General features: G+C 40.6%; 1 protein-coding gene across 2 annotated transcripts in view; it reads left to right on the plus strand.

Moving 5' to 3' along the window:
* The first annotated feature begins 480 nt into the window (after nt 1-480).
* Nucleotides 481-24,713, plus strand: part of ube2j1 (ubiquitin-conjugating enzyme E2, J1) — a 72,739-nt gene continuing 48,506 nt past the window's right edge. The window contains exon 1 of one of the 2 annotated variants that reach the window (XM_039747995.1): nt 481-949. In XM_039747995.1, coding sequence (XP_039603929.1) covers nt 919-949 — 31 coding nt within the window. In that variant the 5' untranslated portion in view covers nt 481-918. The remainder of the gene's footprint in view (nt 950-24,713) is intronic. The other variant, XM_039747994.1, reaches the window with a different exon arrangement.

A 24,713-nucleotide genomic window follows, 5' to 3' on the forward strand; every position in this document is an offset into this window, starting at 1 on the left:
GTCTTTTTCCTACTAATTCTGGACAAATGGACTGGCAATTCTAAATCACGCCTGGAGTGGGCTTGAGGTCCCAGTCTTGGGGTTATTAATATCTGCCACTAACCTAAACCTTCCACTAGTAACTTTCTCAATATTCCATAACATTTTTGTATTATATCATTCAGTGATTGGTTTTAATGCCACCCTCCATTGCAATCTTACTCAACATTCACACAAAGACCTTTTTGATCCACCTTAGGTCAAACATGCATCATTTATGCTGTGCTCTGAACCCTGTTGAGAAGAAAAAAGTACAGTACATTAAAACAATATACAGAGAATGGAATTTTATTTAAAAGTGAAAGTCACCTATTCATGAAAATACTCCCCAGGTCTTCTCTGAAATGACACCATGGATCCATCTGCCCGACTTCGGTTATCCAGCAGAGTTTATTTCAGACATCTAAATTTACCAACCTTCACAGATCTGAATTGTCTTCCACGTACCTCACGTTCGCTCCGACAGCGCATCTCGAATGTTCCACGGTGTTTTCTCTCCGCACCTGTCAACCGTTCAATGGCGCGCTTGATTCGAGAATACTCAGTTCCTGTTACGCGTGGCAGTTTTGAGCGAGTGTGCGGAAAAAGAGGAGTTTCGAAAGTGAGAGCGCTTCGACTCTTCCCCCTAAAGCAGGTGGCTTTCGTCGGCGATAACTTTATGCCACGTCAGGGATTTGCGTTTTGATCCTTTGCTGATCCCGACGGCGACAACAACAAGAACCGCGAGAAGAAGACGAGGAATTAAAAAAAAAACATTTGCAGCAATACACGGTATGGCTTCATAGCGAAACAAGCCGGCTTGTCTAGCTCTGGCAGAGTGGTGTGTGGAAAAAGCAAAGACGGCAAGGGCGTGCAGACTCGGTGCTGTACCGTGAAGATATGGAGAGCAAGTACAACCGCAAAAGCCCCGGTATGTAACCCTCGGATAAGCTAATTCAAGGTGTTCGGTTACATTATCATTAAAACGCGGGCCGCACAAAATGGGAGGTGGCTAGCAATTGTTGTGTATGGCATCAGCCACAACACGGGAAAGGGTTGCTTCCGCTGCCGTAGTTTTGCCCGAATACCCCTCATCTCGCGTTGTCTGGTTATTATTAAATCGGGTCTGCCCGCTTGATACCATCTACACCTGTACAGTGCCGGTGGGCATCGTGACGGTCACTGGTGTCCGCCCTGCTTTTGCTACTCTTTTTAAAGAGGTCGAGTCTACTGTTTTTGGTTTTATATATATGTATATTTTAAGATTTTCACGTGTCTTTCACTCCACATTCGTATTGCCTTAATATGTACTGCGAAAGGCTGTACGTTTGGACCCTAAGCGAGTCAGTATTTTGATTAACCAGCCGGTCTTAAAAAAGTGTCACAGCTTGTGCACCACATAACGCCTCCGTGCTGCCCAAATGTTTCAGTTCCGTAGGGCCAATTTAGACGACTTATTGTTCTCTTTTATGACTTCAGGTTCGGTTGTAATCATGTTTTTATAAACAATAGATGCAATTCAAGGAGACGAAAATAGGTTTCGTGATATTCTGTTCTATTAACTTTATTTCCTGCGGATGATCATCAGTGCGACAGATGTTTTTTTCCGCTGTGCCTCTACCAATTCATTTTTCATCCACTCTTCTGTATGTTCATTTTTATCTTAGTTCTGTAGTTTTGTAAGTTGCTCTCCTTTCACTCTCCTGGCCATGTGTTTAAATTCTCTTGTGGGCAAGGCTGTTCCAGAGCGGTGTTTTCACGAAACTGGCTTCAGCTTTCATAAATGCGTTGGTTTCAAGGTGTTGTCATGAGTATGTTAGATACACAACTTAAGCTGTTGATAAACTCTGGAAATAGATGGGCAGGTTAAGTATCATGCATTACACATTACTATGTTGATATGACTTGTATTTATGTTCAGTTTGTAAAGTGCTTGGTAAAATATACTGCAAACTATGTACAGTGGGTACGGAAAGTATTCAGACCCCCTTAAATATTTCACTCTTTGTTATATTGCAGCCATTTGCTAAAATCATTTAAATTAATTTTTTTCCTCATTAATGTACACACAGCACCCCATATTGACAGACAAAAGAATTTTTGAAATTGTTGCAGATTTATTAAAAAGAAAAACTGAAATATCACATGGTCCTAAGTATTCAGACCCTTTGCTCAGTATTTAGTAGAAGCACCCTTTTGAGCTAATACAGCCATGAGTCTTCTTGGGGAAAAATGCAACAAGTTTTTCACACCTGGATTTGGGGATCCTCTGCCATTCCTCCTTGCAGATCCTCTCCAGTTCTGTCAGGTTGGATGGTAAACGTTGGTGGACAGCCATTTTAGGTCTCTCCAGAGATGCTCAATTGGGTTTAAGTCAGGGCTCTGGCTGGGCCATTCAAGAACAGTCACAGAGTTGTTGTGAAGCCACTCCTTTGTTATTTTAGCTGTGTGCTTAGGGTCATTGTCTTGTTGGAAGGTAAACCTTCGGCCCAGTCTGAGGTCCTTAGCACTCTGGAGAAGGTTTTTGTCCAGGATATCCCGGTACTTGGCGCATTCATCTTTCCTCGATTGCAACCAGTCGTCCTGTCCCTGCAGCTGAAAAACACCCCACAGCATGATGCTGCCACCGCCATGCTTCACTGTGGGGACTGTATTGGACAAGTGATGAGCAGTGCCTGGTTAAAAATTAATTTAAATGATTTTAGCAAATGGCTGCAATATAACAAAGAGTGAAAAATTGAAGGGAGTCTGAATACTTTCCGTACCCACTGTAGGTCTGGGAGTTTGTGTACATGAACATATATATCTGTTGCAGCTCTTTTCTGCACGGTTGTACATTGCAAATCATAGCGGTATACAGCTTTTAGTCAAATTTAAATCAAATTAAACTGTTGGTCACATACGATAATACACACCGTGCAGAGTGTATTGAAAGGCTTAGTTGCAGAAGCTCAAGGGAAATATAACTAATATTAAAAAAAAAACTAAGAGCCCTATAAACACACATAAGAACCTGTGGGTTAGAAAATAAGATAATATTAATCTGTGGATTGAGTCAAATTTATAATCTTATACATTGCTAGCTGTAAGTTACCTGCCATTTCCAATGTAAGAAACTGGAATGGTAAATGTAATTCCCAATTATATATTATCAGGCTTTATTATCCAAAAGTTTATTATATTTTAGTACATGACTGTAGTATTCTTACTTTTTCTTTTATAGTGGAAAGAACCTCAAATTACAATAAATAACACAATATTATGACCATAACCAGGGAGGTGTCAGACCATGTCAAAAACGGCAAGAGAAATGCTTGATTTTTTTTTAACACAAAAAAAGGAAAAAATGTTTAATGAACTTGAGAAGAATCAACTGAGATTCTCTGCTTTCACACCATCACCATTGTTGGTAGGTCACATTGTGGTATTTCTTCCAAGCCTTTAATGACCACTTAGGTACAGCCATCAGCAGTGTGTTTGTCTGTGGAGACAGTGTCGAACTTGTTGAGAGGTTTACTTACCTCGGCAGTGACATTCATGTCTCTGGTGACTTTTCCTTTGAAGTCAGTAGACGGATTGGGAGAGCATGGGGTGTCATGAGGTCGCTGGAAATGGGTGCGTGGTGCTCCCGATATCTATGCAAAAGGACGAAGGTCCAAGTCTTTAGAGCCCTGGTGCTTCCTGTCTTTCGGTGATGGTTGTGAGACATTGACGCTATCCAGTGACCTGAGATGAAGACTGGACTCCTTCAGTACTGTGTCTCTTTGAAGAATTCTTGGGTACCGCTGATTTGACTTTGTGTCGAGTAAGCGGCTGCTCATGGAGCACCGAATGAGGCACATTACCTAAATTGTGAGGGAGCATCAGTAAGAGCACAATGACAATGTAGTGTGGTTCCCCGAGGGTGGTCAAGCTCACAGGATTCTCATTGTTGAGGACCTGAGTGGCTGGACCAGGCCAAGGGGATGCCCATGTAACACCTGGCTGCAGCAGATAGATGGTGGGACTAGACTGCATGTCTGCCTGGGGGGTTGCCAACTAGGATCCCAAGCTGTTTTGTTTTTGGATCATTGATAAATTGTTACATTGTAATTATATAAAATGTGGAATAAGCATGACATCTGAGTCATTAAGTATAGTGTTACTTTATATTATTACATAGTAAGTACGGAGTAATAATTTGTAGTTACACTGTAGTTATACAGGTAATTACATAGTAGTTACAGTGTAATTATGGACACTTAATGTAAAGTGTTACCGTACTTATTCTTCTGCACTCCGAAGCCTGGCTTTGAATCCCAGCTGTCCTTGTCATGCTTGTATGTTCTCCGTCTGTGAGCTTTCCTACTGATATTCCAGTTTTGCTTCCAGTTCCCAGAGGAGTCTCATCATTTAATTAGACCAGTATGAGATAATGTGAATATGTGCATGAATCTGCCCTGCCTTGGACTGGCACCCATTTCCAGAGATGATTGTTACCAGTGTTGCCAAGATAAGTACTGGTAACCACAGATGTGAACTGGTTAAGAAGGTTAGAAAATGGAAAGATGGATAGACTACTACCAGTCACACACAATTAGTTTGGCCAGCTTTTTTTCTTTTTTTTTGGTTCATCTCATTCTTTGCACTCATCACAATTGATGTTTATTCAGTTCAATGAGATTCTTATTCACAGTGCATCCTGAAAGTATTCACAGCGCATCACTTTTTCCACATTTTGTTATGTTACAGCCTCATTCCAAAATGGATTAAATTCATTTTTTTCCTTAGAATTCTACACCCCCATTCCTCTTTGCAGCACCTCTCAAGCTCTATCAGGTTGGATGGAAAGCGTCAGTGCACAGCCATCTCCAGAGATGTTCAATCGGATTCAAGTCTGGGCTCTGCCTGGGCCACTCAAGGACATTCACAGAGTTGTTCTGAAGCCACTCCTTTGATATCTTGGCTGTGTGCTTAGGGTCGTTGTCCTGCTGAAAGATGAACCGTCGCCCTAGTCTGAGGTCAAGAGCGCTCTGGAGCAGGTTTTCATCCAGGATGTGTTTGTACATTGCTGCAGTCATCTTTCCCTTTATCCTGACTAGTCTCCCAGTTCCTGCCGCTGAAAAATATCCCGACAGCATGATGCTGCCACCACCATGCTTCGCTGTAGGGATGGTATTGGCCTGGTGATGAGCGGTGCCTGGTTTCCTCCAAACGTGACGCCTGGCATTCACACCAAAGAGTTCAATCTTTGTCTCATCAGACCAGAGAATTTTGTTTCTCATGGTCTTAAAGTCCTTCAAGTGCCTTTTGGCAAACTCCAGGTGGGCTGCCATGTGCCTTTTACTAAAGAGTGGCTTCTGTCTGGCCACTCTACCATACAGGCCTGATTGGTGGATTGCTGCAGAGATGGTTGTCCTTCTGGAAGGTTCTCCTCTCTCCACAGAGGACCTCTGGAGCTCTGACAGTGTGACCATCGGGTTCTTGGTCACCTCCCTGACTAAGGCCCTTCTGCCCCGATCGCTCAATTTAGATGGCCGGCCAGCTCTAGGAAGAGTCCTGGTGGTTTCGAACTTCTTCCACTTATGAATGATGGGGGCTACTGTTGTCATTGGGACCTTCAAAGCAGCAGAAATTTTTCTGCAACCTTCCCCAGATTTTTGCCTCGAGGCAATCCTGTCTCGGAGGTCTACAGACAATTCCTTTGACTTCATGCTTGGTTTGTGCTCTGACATGAACTGTCAACTGTGGGTCCTTATATAAACAGGTGTGTGCCTTTCCAAATCATGTCCAATCAACTGAATTTACCACAGGTGGACTCCAATTAAGCTGCAGAAACATCTCAAGGATGATCAGGAGAAACAGGATGCACCTGAGCTCAATTTTGAGCTTCATGGCAAAGGCTGTGAATACTTATGTACATGTGCTTTCTCAATTTTTTTATTTTTAATAAATTTTAAAAAATCTCAAGTAAACTTTTTCACTTTGTCATTATGGGGTGTTGTGTGTAGAATTCTGAGGAAAAAAATGAATTTAATCCATTTTGGAATAAGGCTGTAACATAACAAAATATGGAAAAAGTGATGTGCTGTGAATATTTTCCGGTTGCACTGTACATGCCTCCCACAGACGAGTGACAGGAGATCTAGCATACAGTGAAGGCAGCATCACACAATATATACAGTATAAGAAAAACAAATCGCATACGTACTTGCAGTTATCCATGAGAGCAGCTCTTGCGTAGCGTGATGACCTGAGGGTAGTATTTGAAAATTAATTTTAGTTAACAAACAATGTAAGTAAAAACTGGATTGATCTTAACAAGACTGACATATCTTTTTTATGAATCGGCACAACATTAGGTGTAGGTGGTTGGATTTAGTGTTTGGTAAAATATAAAGGAAATGTAATTTTTATATATTGTACTTGTATTTTTTTTTTGCTGTGCAAGATTGTAAAGTATTTTTTTGCATTTTGGCAGGTTTGTTCATTTTTACAACAATATGCAGGAAACATTTGATGTTACAGTGGTGGGAGAATGGCCATATGTATGCTCAACAAGAGATAAAGAAGTGTTAATAAGATTAGCTTGTCACTTTAAGCAAATATTCCCATATTTGATTAACTATCTTTAATAAAAGCATAAAAGAGATGTCATTACCCTATTGAACCTGATGTTTACTCTCATTAATCTGTGTTATATAGCTTTCCTGGAAATTTCTACCTGTCTTTGAAAATTTTCTTGTTATATTATTTGTTATTTGTCATTATTCGTTCTGCTAGGAGTCTTCATTGCTCACGTGGGCAATGACAGTGAGACCTGGAAGGGTGTGATTGGGAGGAATGGCCCCCCCCGATCTGAACCCAAGAGGTGTTTTGTTATTAGACTTCTGTGCTCATCATGGATTGTCCATAGTGAACACCATGTTCAAGCATAGGGGTGTTCACATGTGCACTTGGCACCAAGACACCCTAGGCCGCAGTTCGATGATCGACTTTGTGGTCGTGTCGTCGGATTTGCGGCCACATGTTTTGGACACTCGGGTGAAAAGAGGGGCGGAGCTGTCAACTGATCACCACATGGTGGTGAGTTGGCTTTGATGGTGGGGGAGGATGCCAGTCAGGCCTGGTAGGCCCAAACGTATTGTGAGGGTCTGCTGGGAACGTCTGGCAGAGTCCCCTGTCAGAAGTAGCTTCAACTCCCACCTCCGACAGAACTTCGGCCACGTCCCAAGGGAGGTGGGGGACATTGAGTCTGAATGGGCCATGTTTCGTGCCTCAATTGTTGAGGCGGCTGACCAGAGCTGTGGCCGTAAGGTGGTCGGTACCTGTCGTGGCGGCAATCCCCAAACCCGTTGGTGGACACTGGCGGTGAGGGATGCCGTCAAGGTGAAGGAGGAGTCCTTCCGGACCCTTTTGTTCTATGGGACTCTGGAGGCAGCTAATAGGTACCGGCAGGCCAAGAAGAACGAGGCTTCGGTGGTTGCTGAGGCAAAAACTCGGGCCTGGGAGGAGTTTCGGGAGGCCATGGAGAACGACTTTCAGACGGCTTCGAGGAGATTCTGATCCACCATCCGGCATCTCAGGAGGGGAGGGGAAGCAGTGCAGTGTCAATACTGTATATGGTGGGGATGGAGCGCTGCTGACTTTGACACAGGACGTTGTGTGTCGGTGGGGGGGAGTACTTCGATGTTCTCCTCAATCCCAATAACATGCCTTCCAATGAGGAAGCAGAGCCTGGGGACTCGTAGGTGGACTCCCCCATCTCTGGGACTGAGTTTACTGAGGTGGTCAAAAAACTCCTTGGTGACAGGGCCCCGGAGGTGGATGAGATACACCCGGAGTTCCTCAAGGCTCTGGATGTTGTAGGACTATCTTGGTTGAGACGCCTCTGCAACATCGCATGGACATCGGGGACAGTGCCTCTGGATTGGTAGACTGGGGTGGTGGTCCCCCTCTTTAAGAAGGGGGACCGGAGGGTATGTTCCAACTACAGAAGGATTACACTCCTCAGCCTCCCTGGATTAGTCTATTCGGGGGTCCAGGAGAGGAGGGTCCGTCAGATAGTCAAACCTCAGATTCAGGAGGAAAGTGTGGTTTTCGTCCCGATGTGGAACAGTGGACCAGCTCTACACCCTTAACAGGGTCCTGGGGGGCGCATGGGAGTTTGCCCAAACAGTCTACATGTGTTTTGTTGACTTGGAAAAGGCGTTCGACTGTGTCCCTCAGGGAATTCTGTGGGGGGTGCTCCGGGAGTATGGGGTACCAGACCCCCTGATAAGGGCTGTTCAGTACCTGTACAACCGGTGTCAGAGCTTGGTCCGCATTGCCGGCAGTAAGTCGAACCCATTTCCAGTGAGAGTTGGACTCCGCCATGGCTGCCCTTTGTCACCGATTCTGTTCAAACTTTTATGGACACAATTTCTAGGCGCAGCCAGGGCGTTTAAGGGGGTCTGGTTTGGTGGACTCAAGATTGGGTCATTGCTTGTTGAAGATGTTGTTGTCCTGTTTGCTTCATCAGGCGGTGATCTTCAGCTCTCTCTGGATCGATTCGCAGCTGAGTGTGAAGCGGCTGGGATGGGAATCGGCACCTCCAAATCTGAAACCATGGTCCTCAGCCAAAAAAGGGTGGAGTGCCATCTCAGGGTTGGGAGCGAGATCCTGCCCCAAGTGGAGGAGTTCAAGTATTTCTGGGTCTTGTTTACGAGTGATGGAAGAATGGAGCATGAGATCGACATGCGGATCGGTGCGGCATCTGCAGTGATGCAGGTTCTGCATCAGTCTGTCGTGGTGAAAAAGGAGCTGAGCAGTAAGGCAAAGCTCTCAATTTACTAGTCGATCTATGTTCCTACCCTCACCTATGGTCATGAGCTATGGGTAGTGACCGAAAGAACGAGATTGTGAATACAAGCGGCTGAAATGAGTTTCCTCCGCAGGGTGTCTGGGCTTTCTATTAAAGATAAGGTGAGAAACTCAGTCATCTGAGAGGGGCTTAGAGTGGAGCCGCTGTTCCTCATCATCGAGAGGTGGCTCGGGCATCTGATCAGGATGCCTCCTGGACGCCTCCCTGGTGAGGTGTTCTGGGCATGTCCAACCGGGAGGAGGCCCCGGGGAAGACCCAGGACACGCTGGAGGGACTATGTCTCCCAGCTGGTCTGGGAGTGCCTTGAGATTCCCCCGGAAGAGCTAGAAGAAGTGGCCGAGGAGAGGGAAGTCTGGGCATCTCTGCTCAAGCTGCTGCCCCTGCGACCCCATCTCGGATAAGCGGAAGAGGATGGATGGATGGATATTATTTGTTAATCAATTTGTTAATTTGGGGCAGTGTTGCGGCTCTGAGGCTAAGGATCTACGCTGGTATCTCAAAGGTTGCCGATTCAAATCCTCGTTACCGCCAAAAGAGATCCTACTCCCCTTGAGCAAGGCCCTTAACCTTCAGTTGCTCTACGGGCGCTGTACAATGGCTGACCCTGCGCTATGACCCCAAGAGGTATGCGAAAACGAACAAATTCCTAATATGAGAAATTGTATAAGGCGAAATAAAGAACAAAAAAAAAATCCTTATTTTTATGTTATGACAGTAACATCATCATGAAGTAGATTAGTAGTGTTCCTTAGTTTGGTCATCAGCATTTTATGGTATCTTTGCTTGACCATTGCCATATATTTTGTGGTTCACCTGCCCATTTTTAGTCACATGATGTGTAGATTACCTGACACACTATCATCATTGTCTGTTTGTGTAAGCTGTTAGAGTGCAGCAATCAGTATGCTAGTGCTGTATCCTACTCCATAATTCACAGCAGACTAGTTGGGAGAACAAAACCCACATTCCCTGACTAGTGTCTCCTCTGTTAAGATTTACTTCCCGGGTTTGCTTTGGTTTTGGTGGCTCGGTATAGCTAGACTTCCCTGGTAATAAATCTTGTGTTTTACTTTTTCCCCCTGTAGTACTTTCCATTCACTGTTATAGTCTGTTAGTCTTACACACTTAGTGCCTAAAGCATTTCATTATGCTTATCTGTGGATCTGAAAAGCGTTCTTCTGCTTCTAGTGCCAAGGACAGTACTCTCCAAAGAAGATGCAGTCAATCAGTCAAGACACTGTTACAACACTGTAGCATTCTATGGGGTCTTGTCTTTATTTAGTAATGTAACTAGCATTCAACACAAGTTCATTAAATGGCTTATTGCATTTTTATATCTTAATATCTCGACTGTGCATGTGGGGAGGAGATTAGATGGTTCTGGTAGAGACAACGGATGCAGGCAGCATCGGTCCTTTTGCATATATCAACATAAAAATACAAACCTGAGTCAGATGTGGAGGTGAAGACCATTGTTTATGAGAAGAAAATGAAAGCCCCAAAATGTAAGAAGAAATGCTAAGAAGGCCTTGAAACATAGTTGTACCCATGTCATATTTGCTTGGTTTGTAATGTGAAAGATAAATGTCCCATGTTTTGTTGATGACTGGAGCATACGGTTGATAAATAATTGCTCGAAACAATTTCAATTAATCGAACACAGCTTTTGATTGGTGCAGTGTGTGAAGAAGCTGATGCCCCACTGTGCCATCCATGACTGTCACCATAAATAACTTTCCCAGTTCCTGTCCTTCAGAAGCTTGTGTTAACTGACAGCATAGGATATGTAGTTGACAGTTTTTAGTGTATATATGACCACCATCAGCAGACCTTGAAAGGCAACTGCATTAATAAAGGCTGTTGGCAACAGATTGCTTCTCCTGTCTCAGCTCACTTCTTCTTTTGTGAAGCTAATCATTATTTCTGTCTGATTTACTGAGCTTCAGTTCTCCAAGTTTGTACTTTATGACCTGCCGCAGTATGTTATTTGTTATGGCTGTCTTTTATGGTCCCTAGTAACATAAAAGAATGTGAATTTGTTTTCATGGCTGATTAAATTATTCACTTATTTTTTTTCAAAGCATACACTTTTCTTATTTGTTACTGTGGGGTTTTTGTTCTCTTTTAATTTGTGTGTCATTCATTCGGGAATTTTCTGAGCACTATTTTGACTATTTTTTCCTAAATGAAGTTTGCTTTTCGTAATGCATGCTGTTAAAACATGTATTACAGTACCTGGCAGTTTGGTTTAAGAAGGTACCATATAACCCCAAGGCCTAATAGACAATGGACTGCCCCTTGAGCCCGCTAATGCACATGACAGAAAACAACTGATAAAGTAAATTCAGATTGTAGAAGCTCAGATTTATTATTATCATAAGTCATTCATTTACTTGAACCTTCAACATTGCTTCCTCCAACTCAGTTCTGCTCAGCAGGTTCTAAATGCAAAGTTTGTTTATTGCAGCAAAAGGTCATGTGAAAAGACAATTTCCCCTCGGCGATTAATAAAGTATATCAAATCAAATCAAAAATCTATACTATGATTGTCATTTCTATCTCCTGTATACAGTCTGCATTCAAAGTCCCACTTGCCTCACTTTTGGTAAATACTTTCAGCTTTAAGACCTTCACAGAAAAACTGAATTGGTTCACAAGAACAAATGCAGAAATGTAGTTGATATGGAGCTTTGTTTTATTTTTCTTATGACTGTGTAGACCAACTATATGCTGAAAGCTCACCACTCTTTTATAGTAATACTTTATTTAAACTTTACAAATGGTGTTTGTAGTACCTTTTTAAAATTGTAAAAATAATTTTGTTCATATTTTTTTAGTTTGCTTTCTGCTCCTAGTAGGTTTGGTGTTCTGTCAGATGGTGTTGAACCTACATAATCTGCTAGAAAACGCTCTGCCATTCCATCTTACTCCAGTACATGCTGCTACACTGATACTTTCTTTGGATCTGTTATTGATCCTTTTGAATCTTTTTTGTACCTGTGTGGTTTCGCTGGTTTTACACACAGATGCATTGTTCAATATAAAGACATGCTGAAAATGCATTTCAGCAAATTGTGTAATGGGACTCTGGCTAAAATTAATAGAAGGATAGAAACATTCTTATTCATCATGCTCTGTATATAGGTAAACAACTTATTGGCAAAAACATGATCTTTCATGAACCTAAACAAAATTAAACACTCCTTAAAAAATACTCCTTGATGCAGACTTCCAATTGAACACTAACAGAAATAACCTGGATTCAAAGTCCCTAGCTATGTGAAGCTATGCAGGGTTACTTAAACAGGGAAAATAATAAAACACAACCAAGGTTAAAGGAAGAGTTACATGAATTCCTGCAGGAAGATGGACCTTTATATCTGTCTGTAAAGTAGTGCCCACAAGAGTACTGTGCCATGCAAGTGGGCACATCTGTAGTGATGCACTCAGTTTTGTAATAGTACATTCATTGAAATGGTTTGTGTTGGCTCCTATACATCAATACTCAGGGAAGAGGGTTCCCTGTTTTGTCAGCATCTTTATGTCTTGTCTCGTACTGCTAAGACACAAGTTGCTAAACTGCTTAAGCCATACCTTTCATCAGAGTAATTCTGATGATGGTGCTGAACATTTAACAGACACTGGTCCCGAGTCCTTTTCTTGGTTTGAAATAAGAAGAAATTACCTATCTGACAAAGATGTCTCTGTTAACCTTCTGAAGTATATGGTAGACTTACATAAAACATTGTGCTTCCTCCTTGGTTGAACCAAAAATAGTTTTTGACAACTAAAATGTGTTGCATAACAGGATTGTATGTTCCAAATAATCCTTCACCAGTGGCATTTGACCAGAAACCTTTATGTCATAAGAGTCAGTCCCATCTGTTTATGCAAACATTAGATGTCTCTGGTTGTTATTTAAGCACAATATTTCATTGAAATTCAATGTGAAAAAGTTACAGAGGTAGGGGTTGCTGTCATCCTGAATAATAGCTAATGTTCTGTGAGGAGAAGATAACAGAATGCTGGATAAGATTAGTTCCATATTGGTGGAATAATGGCTGTTTATTCTTCATTTATTTTCTTTTTGTATGAAGTGCTTGAATATAAACACTCTGTAGCTTGAGCTTCACATATTTAGCTTGTTGCATACGCTCTAGTGTGGAAGTAAGAAAATAAACAGTTTATATGTAGGGTTAATATACTAAAAATGCTGGGTCCTTATTGCTTTTGTACTGTTTGTCCTCCTTTTTATCTGTGTTTTAAACTGTCAAATGGGTCAGACAGTGTTTATTTTACACATTACTCTTAATACTATGCATCATCCAAATGTATTTTACACGGCAAACAATAACAATACAGTATCAAATATATGGATTGGCTAGTGCAATAAAATTAGTACAGGTATCAAAGCAAAAGCATAGAGCTTTACAAATAGACACATGAATGGAGTCAGACATCTTTAATTTAGCAGAAATGTACAACCTGAATTTGGTTGATTTTTGCATTAGCATATTTTTCAAGTATTAAATACATCTGTTTATGTAACAATTCTGCTTAATCCAATTCAGGATTGTAGAGGGCTGGACCTTATTTCTGGAGCCTTGGATGCAAGGCAAGGAGCCTATCCTAGACAGGAAACCAGTCCTCTGCTAAGTTCCATAAAATTCTCCCAAAACCACCAGTAAAATAAAATTAGTAAATGTATCTCTCCTAAACACCTCCATGCTTTCATAGGTATGTCCTCTGGACCAACGGCCTTTCCATTTTTCATCCTCTTCATAGCTGTCCTTACTTCCTCCTTGCTAATTCGTTGCACTTCCTGATTCATTATCTCCACATCATCCAAACTCTTCTCTCTCTCGTTCTCTTCATTTATCAGCCTCTCAAAGTACTCTTTCCATCTGCTCAACACACTCTCCTCGCTTGTGAGTATTTTTCCATCTTTATCCTTTATCACCCTAACCTGCTGCACATCTTTCCCAGCTTAGTTCCTCTGTCTAGCCAATCGGTACAGGTCCTTTTCTCCCTCCTTAGTGTCCAGCCTGTCATACATCTCATCATATGCCTTTTCTTTAGCCTTCTCCACCTCTCTCTTCACATTGCGACTTATCTCCTTGTACTCTTGTTTACTTTCTGCATCTCTCTGACTATCCCACTTCTTCTCTGCCATCCTCTTCCTCTGTATACTCTCCTGTATTTCCTCATTCAGGTTTCCTTTTCCTCCTTCCTCTTTCCAGATGTCACGCCCTATGTTCCTCCCTCTTCTTAAAATACATATTCACCACAGCCATGTCCATCCTTTTGGCAAAATCCACTATCCTCTGACCTTCTTCATTCCTCTGCTTGACACCATACCTACCCATCACCTCCTCATCTCCACTATTCCCTTCACCAACATGCCCATTGAAATCCGCTCCAATCACCACTTTCTGCCCCTTGGGTACACTGTTCATCACTTCATCCAACTCACTCCAAAAATCTTCTTTCTCATCCATTGCACACCCAACTTGCAGTACATATGCACTAACAACATTCACCATCACACCTTCAATTTCCAGGTTCATAATTATCGCTCTGTCTGACACTGTTTTCACCTCCAAAACACTCTTGACATATTGTTCCTTCAGAATAACCCCTACTCCATTTCTCCTCCTATCCATACCATGATAGAACAATTTGAATCCACCTCCGATCCACCTGGCCTTACTCCTCTTCCATTTAGTCTCTTGCACGCACAATCTATCAACCTTCCTTGTCTCCATCATACCTGCTAATTCTCTCCCCTTACCAGTCATACTGCCAACATTCAAAGTTTCTACCCTCAGTTCTACTCTCTTTACTTTCCTCCTCTCCTCCTGCCTCTGGACACGTCTCCCCCTTTTTCTTCTCTTTCTATATCTAATAATTATTTTTTTGTCAAAATGATGAAAATTAAGACTCTGCTGACTTACGTCAAATAGAATTATTTTCGCAGTCACTGTTCAGCTTTATTTGACAACCTGGTCTATATGCATATTTTCAGTAGGCAACAAGCAAATTCAATACATGCTTTTTAAGTTTTCTGCTTTATTATAAATTAAAATCTGTTTTTAGGTTATGAGGTGGCAGCAATTTGTTTTGGCTACATGCAACCCATTTAAAGGGAAAAACAGCTGATTCGTGATTAGATGAGAGGACAGGAAGCAGGCATTATTTTAATGTTTTAACTTTTTAAGTCCTAGGTTGTTTGTTTTATTTTTGTTTTCCAGAAGGCTGTGAAAAATGTTGAAAATGCATGAAACTTGGTATTGAATCTTGTTGCTTTGATTTAAATTCTTTCATTTGCATCTGTGTAAAATAAGGGTGAATAACTGTGGCCATTTAAAGAGAAATTGTCATTAATCAATTATTGCCTATAGTTTTATAAAAGAATATATTTACATTTTAATCTTTCTTTAGAGTCTTATACAGTATGGAAACAAATGCAGAGATACATTGAAGGGTTGATGCACTAAAACCCTTTTTGATAGGCAAGCCTATTAAAAAAAATTAAAATATTAACTAGCAAAATATAAACAAACTAATGGACCAGGGTAGTCAAATTAATTTAAGACTTTATTAAAGAGTATTTCTGCAGGCTAGAAGCGATTCCACCAGACTTGGATTCTTGAGTGAACGGTGACTCCCAAGTTTGTTGTGCTTAAAAATGATTTGAGGCAGAAGATGCCGGATTTCCTGCCAAGGGGAGGAAGTGATGTCAATAGTCATCTTGTCTTGAGCCAACAGATCTGAAAGTGAAAGGGAAAAATATGTAAACTTTTTTTGCCACCTCTAGAGGGTGAACTACACATATTCTGAGAGCCTTGAAGACGTCCCTTAAGCATGTTTGTCTGACAACAGTAAAAATTGCTACTTGACATTTATTATGAACTAGCAAAATACCCGCGCTTCGCAGCGGAGAAGTAGTATGTTAAAGAAACAATGAAAAAGAAAAGGAAACATTTTGAAAATAACGTAACATGATTGTCAATGTAATTGTTTTGTCACTGTTGTGAGTGATGAGTATTGCTGTCATATATATTTACACACACACACACATATATACATACATATATATCTACATATATACATATACATACACACATACACACACATATATACACACACAGCTATTTCGTATCAGTGCAATACGCTGCTTGTTAAAACGGATAACTCCCGCTCTTACGTGCAAGTCTGCGTGGATATTATGAACTATCGTATTTGTTCAAGTTCTATTTAAATTTTAAATAGAAGGAATTTTTATTTAGTCGACAGAAATATCTTTGGTAGGAATGGTAAAACAGACAGGAATATTATTCGTGAATAAATCAACTCAAACCTTAAACAACTTATAATATTTTGCTCTCCATAAAAATATATCCTGTCTAAATTATACAAGTTAGAAATAAAGTAAACATTAAAAGAACAAACATTCAAATTTCTTTACTCTTATGTAATTTTATATAAAAAAATAAACTAAAGATTTTAAATATCCCAAAAGATTTTGCTCTCCATAAAAATATATCCTGTCAAAATTATACAAATTCAAATATGAACATGCTGCATAACAAAACCTGGAAATATAAATAAAATGTGTTCCTTTCAGCAATAACAAATCAAATCATTCAGTTGTCTTTGCTCATATGTCATTTTAGAGCTGGACGCCTGGCATCTTTTTGGCAACAAGTTCGTTTCTGTTTGGTGTGAGGTTCTGTGTTGTGGAGATTCTCAGGATGGATTGCAGGTGCTCATCAGTGAGGCGACTCCTGTGTGCTGTTTTGTTAGTCTTTATCACTGAGAAGAGCTTCTCACACAGATATGTGCTACCAAACATGCACAAGGTTCGAGCCGCATGTAGACGGACTTTTTTTGTTCTTCAAAGTCACCAAAGCGCCGTGCAAACTCAGTGCGCTCAGTTTATCAGCAAAGTGCGTATTTGGGAACACCGTAGTGACGACTTGGTTTAACATTACTTGGCAACAGGGAAAGTGGGGCAAGTTGCACTGGTGCATTTGTGTCTCCCATAAAAGCAGCTTCACTTGAAATCACTTTGTGATTGTGCACGGGTAAAACGTCCGCTGAAGTGTCAGATTCTTATTTAATTCTTCTGCTTTCTGTATATTCTGCATTGCATTCAGGTCTTTCAGGTTACCCTGATGTTTTGTCTCATAGTGCCGTCTTAGATTAAATTCTGTAATTACAGCCACATTAGCTCCACAAATGAGACACACGGGTTCAGTAAACATATACTCAGCCTCCCATCGGTTTTAAAGGCTCTATTTTCAGAATCAACTTTTCTCTTCAGCATCGTGTGAGCTAGCCGCAATAACTTGCAGCATCATAAGCTAGACTTGATTAACGCGTAAGTGTTGGCAAGGCAGCTGAAGCGCTGCATTATGGGATCTGTAGTTTATTGTGTTACCAGCGCTTCATATACCCGGCCATTAATAACAATAATACAGTATATAAAATGATCTCGCGGGCGGATATAATTACGCCGGGCGGATGTGGCCCCGGCCCTTGAGTTTGACACATATGGACTAAATAGAACTTGAAAAGATATATTTTTTTAAATGTGATCGCGCAATTCAGATAGAGTTGACGCGCACTACAGCCTGCATGCCTCAATAAGTCATCCTCCCCTCGCTCTTACTTTTTTACCGTTCATCTAATGAATACACTGAGTATGGCTTTACCAAAACAATCATTGATGGCGAATAAAGTATCCATTATTCGAGTATGTAGATCGGGATATATATATACATATATATATACCCCGTATCGCAGGAGAAGTAGTGTGTTAAAAAGCTAGAAAAGAAAAGGGAACATTTTAAAAATAACGTAACATGACTGTCAATATACAGTATTTGTTTTGTGAGTGTTACTGAGTGTTGCTGTCATCAAGGATTTGATTATCATTATTTCTTTCAATCAGGTTCGTATTTGTAGGATGTGTTGTGTTCAAGTTACATTCCGTGTTTGTCAATCGTTGTAAAGATGACAGGTTTCATTCATCGATTCGTTTCTTACTGCATCAATAAACAGCTCGTCTTCTTCTTTATCTGAGACCTGACACACTGCATGCACGGGTTTTTTACACTGTCTTCCTTTAGCGGGACATTGACTTTTCCACGTGTGCTTTGTTTCGCAGTAGCTGGATTTATGAATATGCTTGTATGTATCAGACGCTTCATATTTTTGCTGCCTTTTCAATTGTGTAATTCGGTTTTGTTCAGCTCTTTGGAACTGTTGCTTTTATCTGTGCACTGCGTCAGTTCACGTGAGCCGCTCGGTGTACATGCATCGAAGGTTCCCAGCTGTGCTGGTGCCATCTCGTGCTATGTCCATGGCTGTATTTAATGTTACCTTAGTCCTGGCACTTAAAACTTTCTCTCGCAGTTTAGCTGAGTTTGTACCAAACAACACCCTGACCATCTAATCTTCCTCTGCATAAGCACAGTCCTTCACCCGTGAATATTTAGTGGGAGTTTGCTATTGGATTGCCGCTGACGGACGGCCTTATATGGGCAGGCACTAAATTACAAACGCCAGCGGCAGCCTGTCTATGAACTTAATTTAAAGTGTAGGTTTACATCGTGCTTTGTTTCCGAAGTAGCAGAACTCATAAATATGGTTGTATATGTCACTCGCTCGCTTCTTATTGTTTCGCTGCCTTCTCAATTATATAATGCATGTTTTCTTCAGCGCTTTTTTTAGGTCTTCCTGGTTTTCTATGTACTGCGTGATTACGTGGGAGGCGTGATGATGTCACACGAAACTCCGCCCCCACGGCGTTGAAGCTCATCTCCATTACAGTAAATGGAGAAAAACTGCTTCCAGTTATGACCATTACACGTAGAATTTCGATATAAAACCTGCCCAACTTTTGTAAGGAAGCTGTAAGGAATGAACCTGCCAAATTTCAGCCTTCCACCCACACGGGAAGTTGGAGAATTAGTGATGAGTGAGTGAGTGAGTGAGGGCTTTGCCTTTTATTAGTATAGATGCGGGTCTTGCCTTGGTACTTTTGTAGATGCTAAAGTTACAGCATTGACAGCTGATGAAATTGGCTATTCATTTCAATTCCAATTATTTTTTTTTTTATTACAGGTAAAATTCCGTTACAACGAATATCTTTACAACGAAATTTTCATTTCATCGAAGTATTTTTATGGTCCCGACACCTTCCCCATATGACACAAGTCTATAGTAATCTTGTTACTATGAAGTACATTCAGCAGATACTTTCATTACAACGAAGTGCACAAAAGACCTTGCAATGCCTGAATGAATCATCTGCAGAGCAGTTGGTTCTGTGGCCGTAGCTCAGTTGTGCACAATGATCCCCAAACAGAAACACTGTAAATTTTTTTTTCTTTTTTTGAACTTTCCTCATACTGTTTTTTTTTTTTTTTTTTTTGCCTTTTTTGTTTCCTGCGGTTTTCAGTGATACCTTTTGCTTTTTGCTCTTCAACTTTTGAAAAACATCCATTGGAATTTAACTCCTTGTCACCCTTCTATAGAAACGGCAGACACGAGAAAACGATAACAGTTCATATTAGAAAAAAAAAACCTTTAATTGTTTGCAGGTCTTGATTGCGGGAAAAAGAAAAAAGACATTGCCAGTGAATTCAGAATTTCGCCATCGACACTGTCAACTTTCTTGAAAGACTGAGCAAAACAAGAAAAATTCTCAGATTGCAAACGTATGTGAACTGCTGCATTTGAAAACGTCAAAAAAGCCATTTTTATGTGGTTCAATGATGCTCGTTCAAGAAATATTCCTATTAATGCGGCACTCATTGAAGAAAAGAAATCCCACAACTGGACAACACGCCGAAGAGTGTCCTGAAGTGTGATCTCCGTGTCTGTACGGGGCAAAGGCAGGCTCACAGCTATGCTGCGCGTCTCTGCCAAAGTAAACAGAAAATATCTTGATGGGTTATGCAAGGTTAGGAGCACGTACATTGTAAATGCAGGATTACTTGGTCACTGACCTGGCCACGACCCTGCCTGACTGCTGTGTCTGTGTATAGTAGAGTGGCAGAACACGCTACAGTAAATAACTGTGCCGTTCCTGTTTCAAGAAAAAAGCTGCTTTTGCTAAAGTACTGAGACTCAGCCTCGTGTTTTGGGGAGCAAGACAAGGACTTATAGCGCGAGCCTTTTATGATTTGCTTCTGTGGCACTTCACTGCACCACTGTGAGTCTGCTATTGCCCTGCCCCAGAAACGGACAAACAATCTTCCACAGATGCTGCAATCATGCTTCGGGACGCACTTCAGTGTGCCATTCCCATTGGGTGGGGAGTGGGGGGTATCCCAAAAGTGTTCAGAAACCTCACAATGTGAAGATGAAGAAAAAAATGATTCAGCTTCCGCTTGACAACTGTGCTGCACACAACATGCTTCCATATTTAGATAATGCTCACGTTGAATTCCTCCCACCCAATTGCACAGCAGCAGTGCTTCAGCCATTGGATTTGGGCATCATTCGCACCCTGAAAGTGTATTATCGCAAGGAAATGCTCAGAAAAATTCTTGTCAGCATAACTTATAGGCAGGAGGAGATTAAAATTAGCGCAAAAGAAGCTATTGAAATGATTGTAAATGCCTAGATGCAAGTTAAAGAAAGCACTATAGTAACAAATACTGAATCTCATTATAACAAAATTTTCGTTACAACAAAAAATATTTTTTAGGTCCCTGGGAGTTCATTGCAATGGAATTTTAACCTGTATTTATTAACCATTTCTCTAGTCATATAGCTCTGTTTATCTGGTGGTGGTTGAGTGCTGATTTTCATGGATTATCTTCAAAACATACTGTACTGTTGTACTTGCTTTGTTACTTTGATTTGTTTGACAGGGTTGTTTTGTTATTATTTTGTGTTTCGTAAAAAGAATGTGTAATAACCTACCAGACAGCAATGATGTATATCACACTAAGCTTGTAAGTGAAGCATTGCATAAATAGAATTTAGGTATTTAAGCATATAATTTATTATGCAAAAAAGGACATAGTTATAAACAGAGTAGAAAAAGAATATTAGTACACAAATAAAAACTACTATAACAACCTGTATTTTTGACATCTAGCCAGCAGCCATACCCACCTGCACTTCAGAACATCAAATCCGCATGAAGCTAAGCATGTATGGGCCCAGCCTGTTCTTGAATGGGAGACCATCTAGGAAATGCCTGAGCTGCTGTTGAAAGAGGTGTCGGTTGGGCCATCAGGTGGCACTTACAGTCTGGTTTATTTGTGGAGCCCAATGCACCAGTTCAGTGTTAGGGCCACAGTGCTGTAAAAATATGGACTGTCTTTCAGAGGAGGTGTTAGACTGAGGTTGTTACTCTGCTAGAATTGCAGACATAGCAGACATGCATTTGTCTAGACATAGCCTAGAATATTAGAGTTTCATTCATTTGCATCTGTATTATACTGTATATACAACAATCCTATCCAGTGTCATTTCCTTTCTTGTACCTGACGGTGTAGAAAACCCTTTCCCTACAACTTTCTAGTGGAAGATGTTTGCATCAGGAAAAGGGTGGATAGATTCATGGATTGTTATTGTTCATTGTTGTTTATAAATTAAACCATGTATATGTGCTTAGTTGAGTGTTTTTGTTTAGGAATTGCTGATTAGATTAATTGTTCCTTCCAAATTTTCCCCAATTATTTTTTCTGTTATGTTTCTAACTGATTTTCAAAATATTCATTCCACTCTTACCCGAGAATTCCTGGTGCTGCATACTTTGGGAACCCAAGAGAGAGCACACTGGAGTCTTTGGGATGTTATGCACATTATATACTGTGTGCCTTTTTTCCCAAGCTAATAGAAGCAAAAACATGTTTAGAATACTTCTTTTTTTTTTTTTTATGCGGAGACTGCTTCTTTTTTCCCATGGATACAGTGGAGAATTATGCAGTATTCCTGTTTATACTTAAGGTTTTATTGTTCTGTTTAAAATTCCTTTTTTTGATATAATGACGTGTATGGTGTGGATGTTAGAAGTTGCTGTTGCCCCTTAAACCCAACAGACAGACACTCTGGACACAAGTTAAAAGCACCAAGAAGTTTTCTTTTAATTATTTCTTCTTTTCCAGTGCCTCCAAAGCACCACAGCCACAATAACATACAACTCCGCAATAAACACAATATTTTCTCTCCTCCACACCTCCCAGCAAGCGTTGTCCACCTCCTCCCAACTCAGGCTCGCTTACTGTGTCTCCACCAGTCCTTTATATAGTTCGTGACCCGGAGAACTGTATTTTTCTTCAAGGCTATATACACAGTAGGGACTCCCCAGTCTTCTTGCAGCGGCACGCACGGTACCCAGCAGGGCTGTGTCACTGAACTCCAAGTCCCATGGTTCCCTGCGGACATTGTGGCACCACTGTTGTCCTGGGGGAGGCAGTGTCCCTGTTAAGCTGCCCTCCCCCATCTTTCCGTTACTGGGGCACCCCAGCCAGGATAAACTGCTAGCTGTCCCTTACAATGGATTCATTTAAGTATGCAGAAAAGCTGTACTGTTAGCTTCTGGACATTAATAGCACTGTTTGAATATATGTATGAACCAGTTGTTTTTATGTGTTAGACAAAAAAAACTTTCATTTGAATATTAGTATTTAATGAAGGTAATATATAGGTAAGTAGCAAACACATTCAAAAAAACAGGCCACAATAATAACCATTTATTGGAGTAAAGTGTGAACAATGGACCCTCTTTTACCCTTTCATTTACTGTATTTTTTTTTTGTGCATTCATTTTCTATTCCTGTTTTATCCTGAACAACGTCGCATTTTTTAGGAACTCTTGTAAACAGCTTTTTGACAATTGATAATACAATATTATATATCAAACCACATGAGTCATTTTTAAATTGTAGTACCCCAGGGTCCAGACTTGAGAGGGTCTTATTTCTCAGATTGCTGAGCACTTTGTCTTTGGGGGTTGGGAATACCTGGAGAATCTGGCTAAAGCACATCAGCCTGGGATTATGGTCACCAGCAAGTGTCAGATGTGGACCCTGGCATTGGTTTGGCTCAAGATGCTGAGAGATGTTGTGGCAGACAAGCTGCCTCTGACTCTGTGCAGGTGGAAAGAAATGTAGCTGGGTGGCATGTATGAGTGGTCAAAATGGACAAAGTAGATGAGGGCCCATCGAGCCACTGAAGACCTGAGTGCCATTACATGTACATAGTACAGCATACTGCATTTGTCAATGGAAGTTAACAAGAGCATCCTAGAATAGAAGAGCATCATTGAAGCAATGCACATGATGTTTGTGTGGACACATAATGATGAAGTCATAGTCCTTCAGCGTTTTGGTGGTATTATTAGTTATTGGGAAGCATGAACTTATTTACAAGCATGTTTAACACAGATCTGATTTTTAAGCAGAAGTGTTAATAGTAAGACAATGACATCCTAGCTTTTCAAATCAAATTTAGTCCACTTTCAGATGCTGACATAAGTATTTGAATGCCCACCTCGACATTTCTCTATATTTCCAGCTCTCACCAGTAATGTATGTTCTCATTTCTACATGCAGATTCAGTAGCAATAATTGCTCTCAAAGAAACAACAATGATCTTTCCATTTTTATTTCTCTATCTTGTTAACATGAGCTGTGGCAGATGTAACTTGTTTTTACTTTCTGTATTATTTTGTTGTAATACTTATGGTGGACTGGAAACTAGGTCAGTAAATGTGTGTGTGTGTAGTTTACACTGCATACACAATATTTGGTTGTTTTGAATTTGTAGACTCTTTTATGTACATTATGTTTCACAGACTGATCAGACCTATTTATTCAGATTCATCATAGCATATATGTCTATTGAGCTGCCAGAATCCATACATACCTGGTAAAATGTAATGTCTAAATCCAACCCTGCTACCATATGAGGATGTATTGGACGTTGTTTGATCATTCATGTGCCAACAAATTTAAGATGATTTGAAATTTATAAATGAATCATAAGTGGGAAGGATTTAGGAGAAATTTTGTGCATATAAATGTTTTATAAATCATTCATAAGATCTTTCAGGAAATTATCATGTTCAAAATAACATCGATTCACACATTTTTGTAAATGAGGCTCCAATGTTCAAATCCCGTTCTGGTCAGTCTGTTCTCATGCAGCTTGTTTCTGGCTTTGCCGGTTTTGTCTGTCTTCCCAAAGACATGCAGATTAGATCATTAGAACATTAGAACAATCTAGACGAGAACAGGCCATTCAGCCCAACAAAGCTTGCCAGTCCTATCCACTTGTTTCCTCCAAGAAAACATCAAGTTGAGTTTTGAAAGTCCCTAACGTCTTACTGTCTACCACACTGCTTAGTAGCTTATTCCAAGTGTCTATCGTTCTTTGTGTAAAGAAAAACTTCCTAATGTTTGTGCGAAATTTACCCTTAACAAGTTTCCAACTGTGTCCCCGTGTTCTTGATGAGCTCATTTTAAAATACCAGTCTCGATCCACTGTACTAATTCCCTTCAGAATTTTAAACACTTCAATCATGTCACCTCTTAATCTTCTTTTGCTTAAACTCTAAAGGCTCAGCTCTTTTAATCTTTCCTCATAAATCAACCCCTGTAATCAGCCTAGTCACTCTTCTCTGGACCTTTTCTAGTGCTGCTATGTCCTTTTTGTAGCCTGGAGACCAAAACTGCACACAGTACTCAAGATGAGGCCTCACCAGTGCATTATAAAGGTTGAGCATAACCTCCTTGGACTTGTACTCCACAGATCGTGCTATATAACCTAACATTCTGTTAGCCTTATCAAATGCTTTCTGAAAGTCCAGATAAATAATATCATA

Source organism: Polypterus senegalus, chromosome 3 (genome assembly GCF_016835505.1).
Source record: "Polypterus senegalus isolate Bchr_013 chromosome 3, ASM1683550v1, whole genome shotgun sequence".
In the NCBI taxonomy this organism is placed as follows: Eukaryota; Metazoa; Chordata; class Cladistia; order Polypteriformes; family Polypteridae; genus Polypterus; species Polypterus senegalus.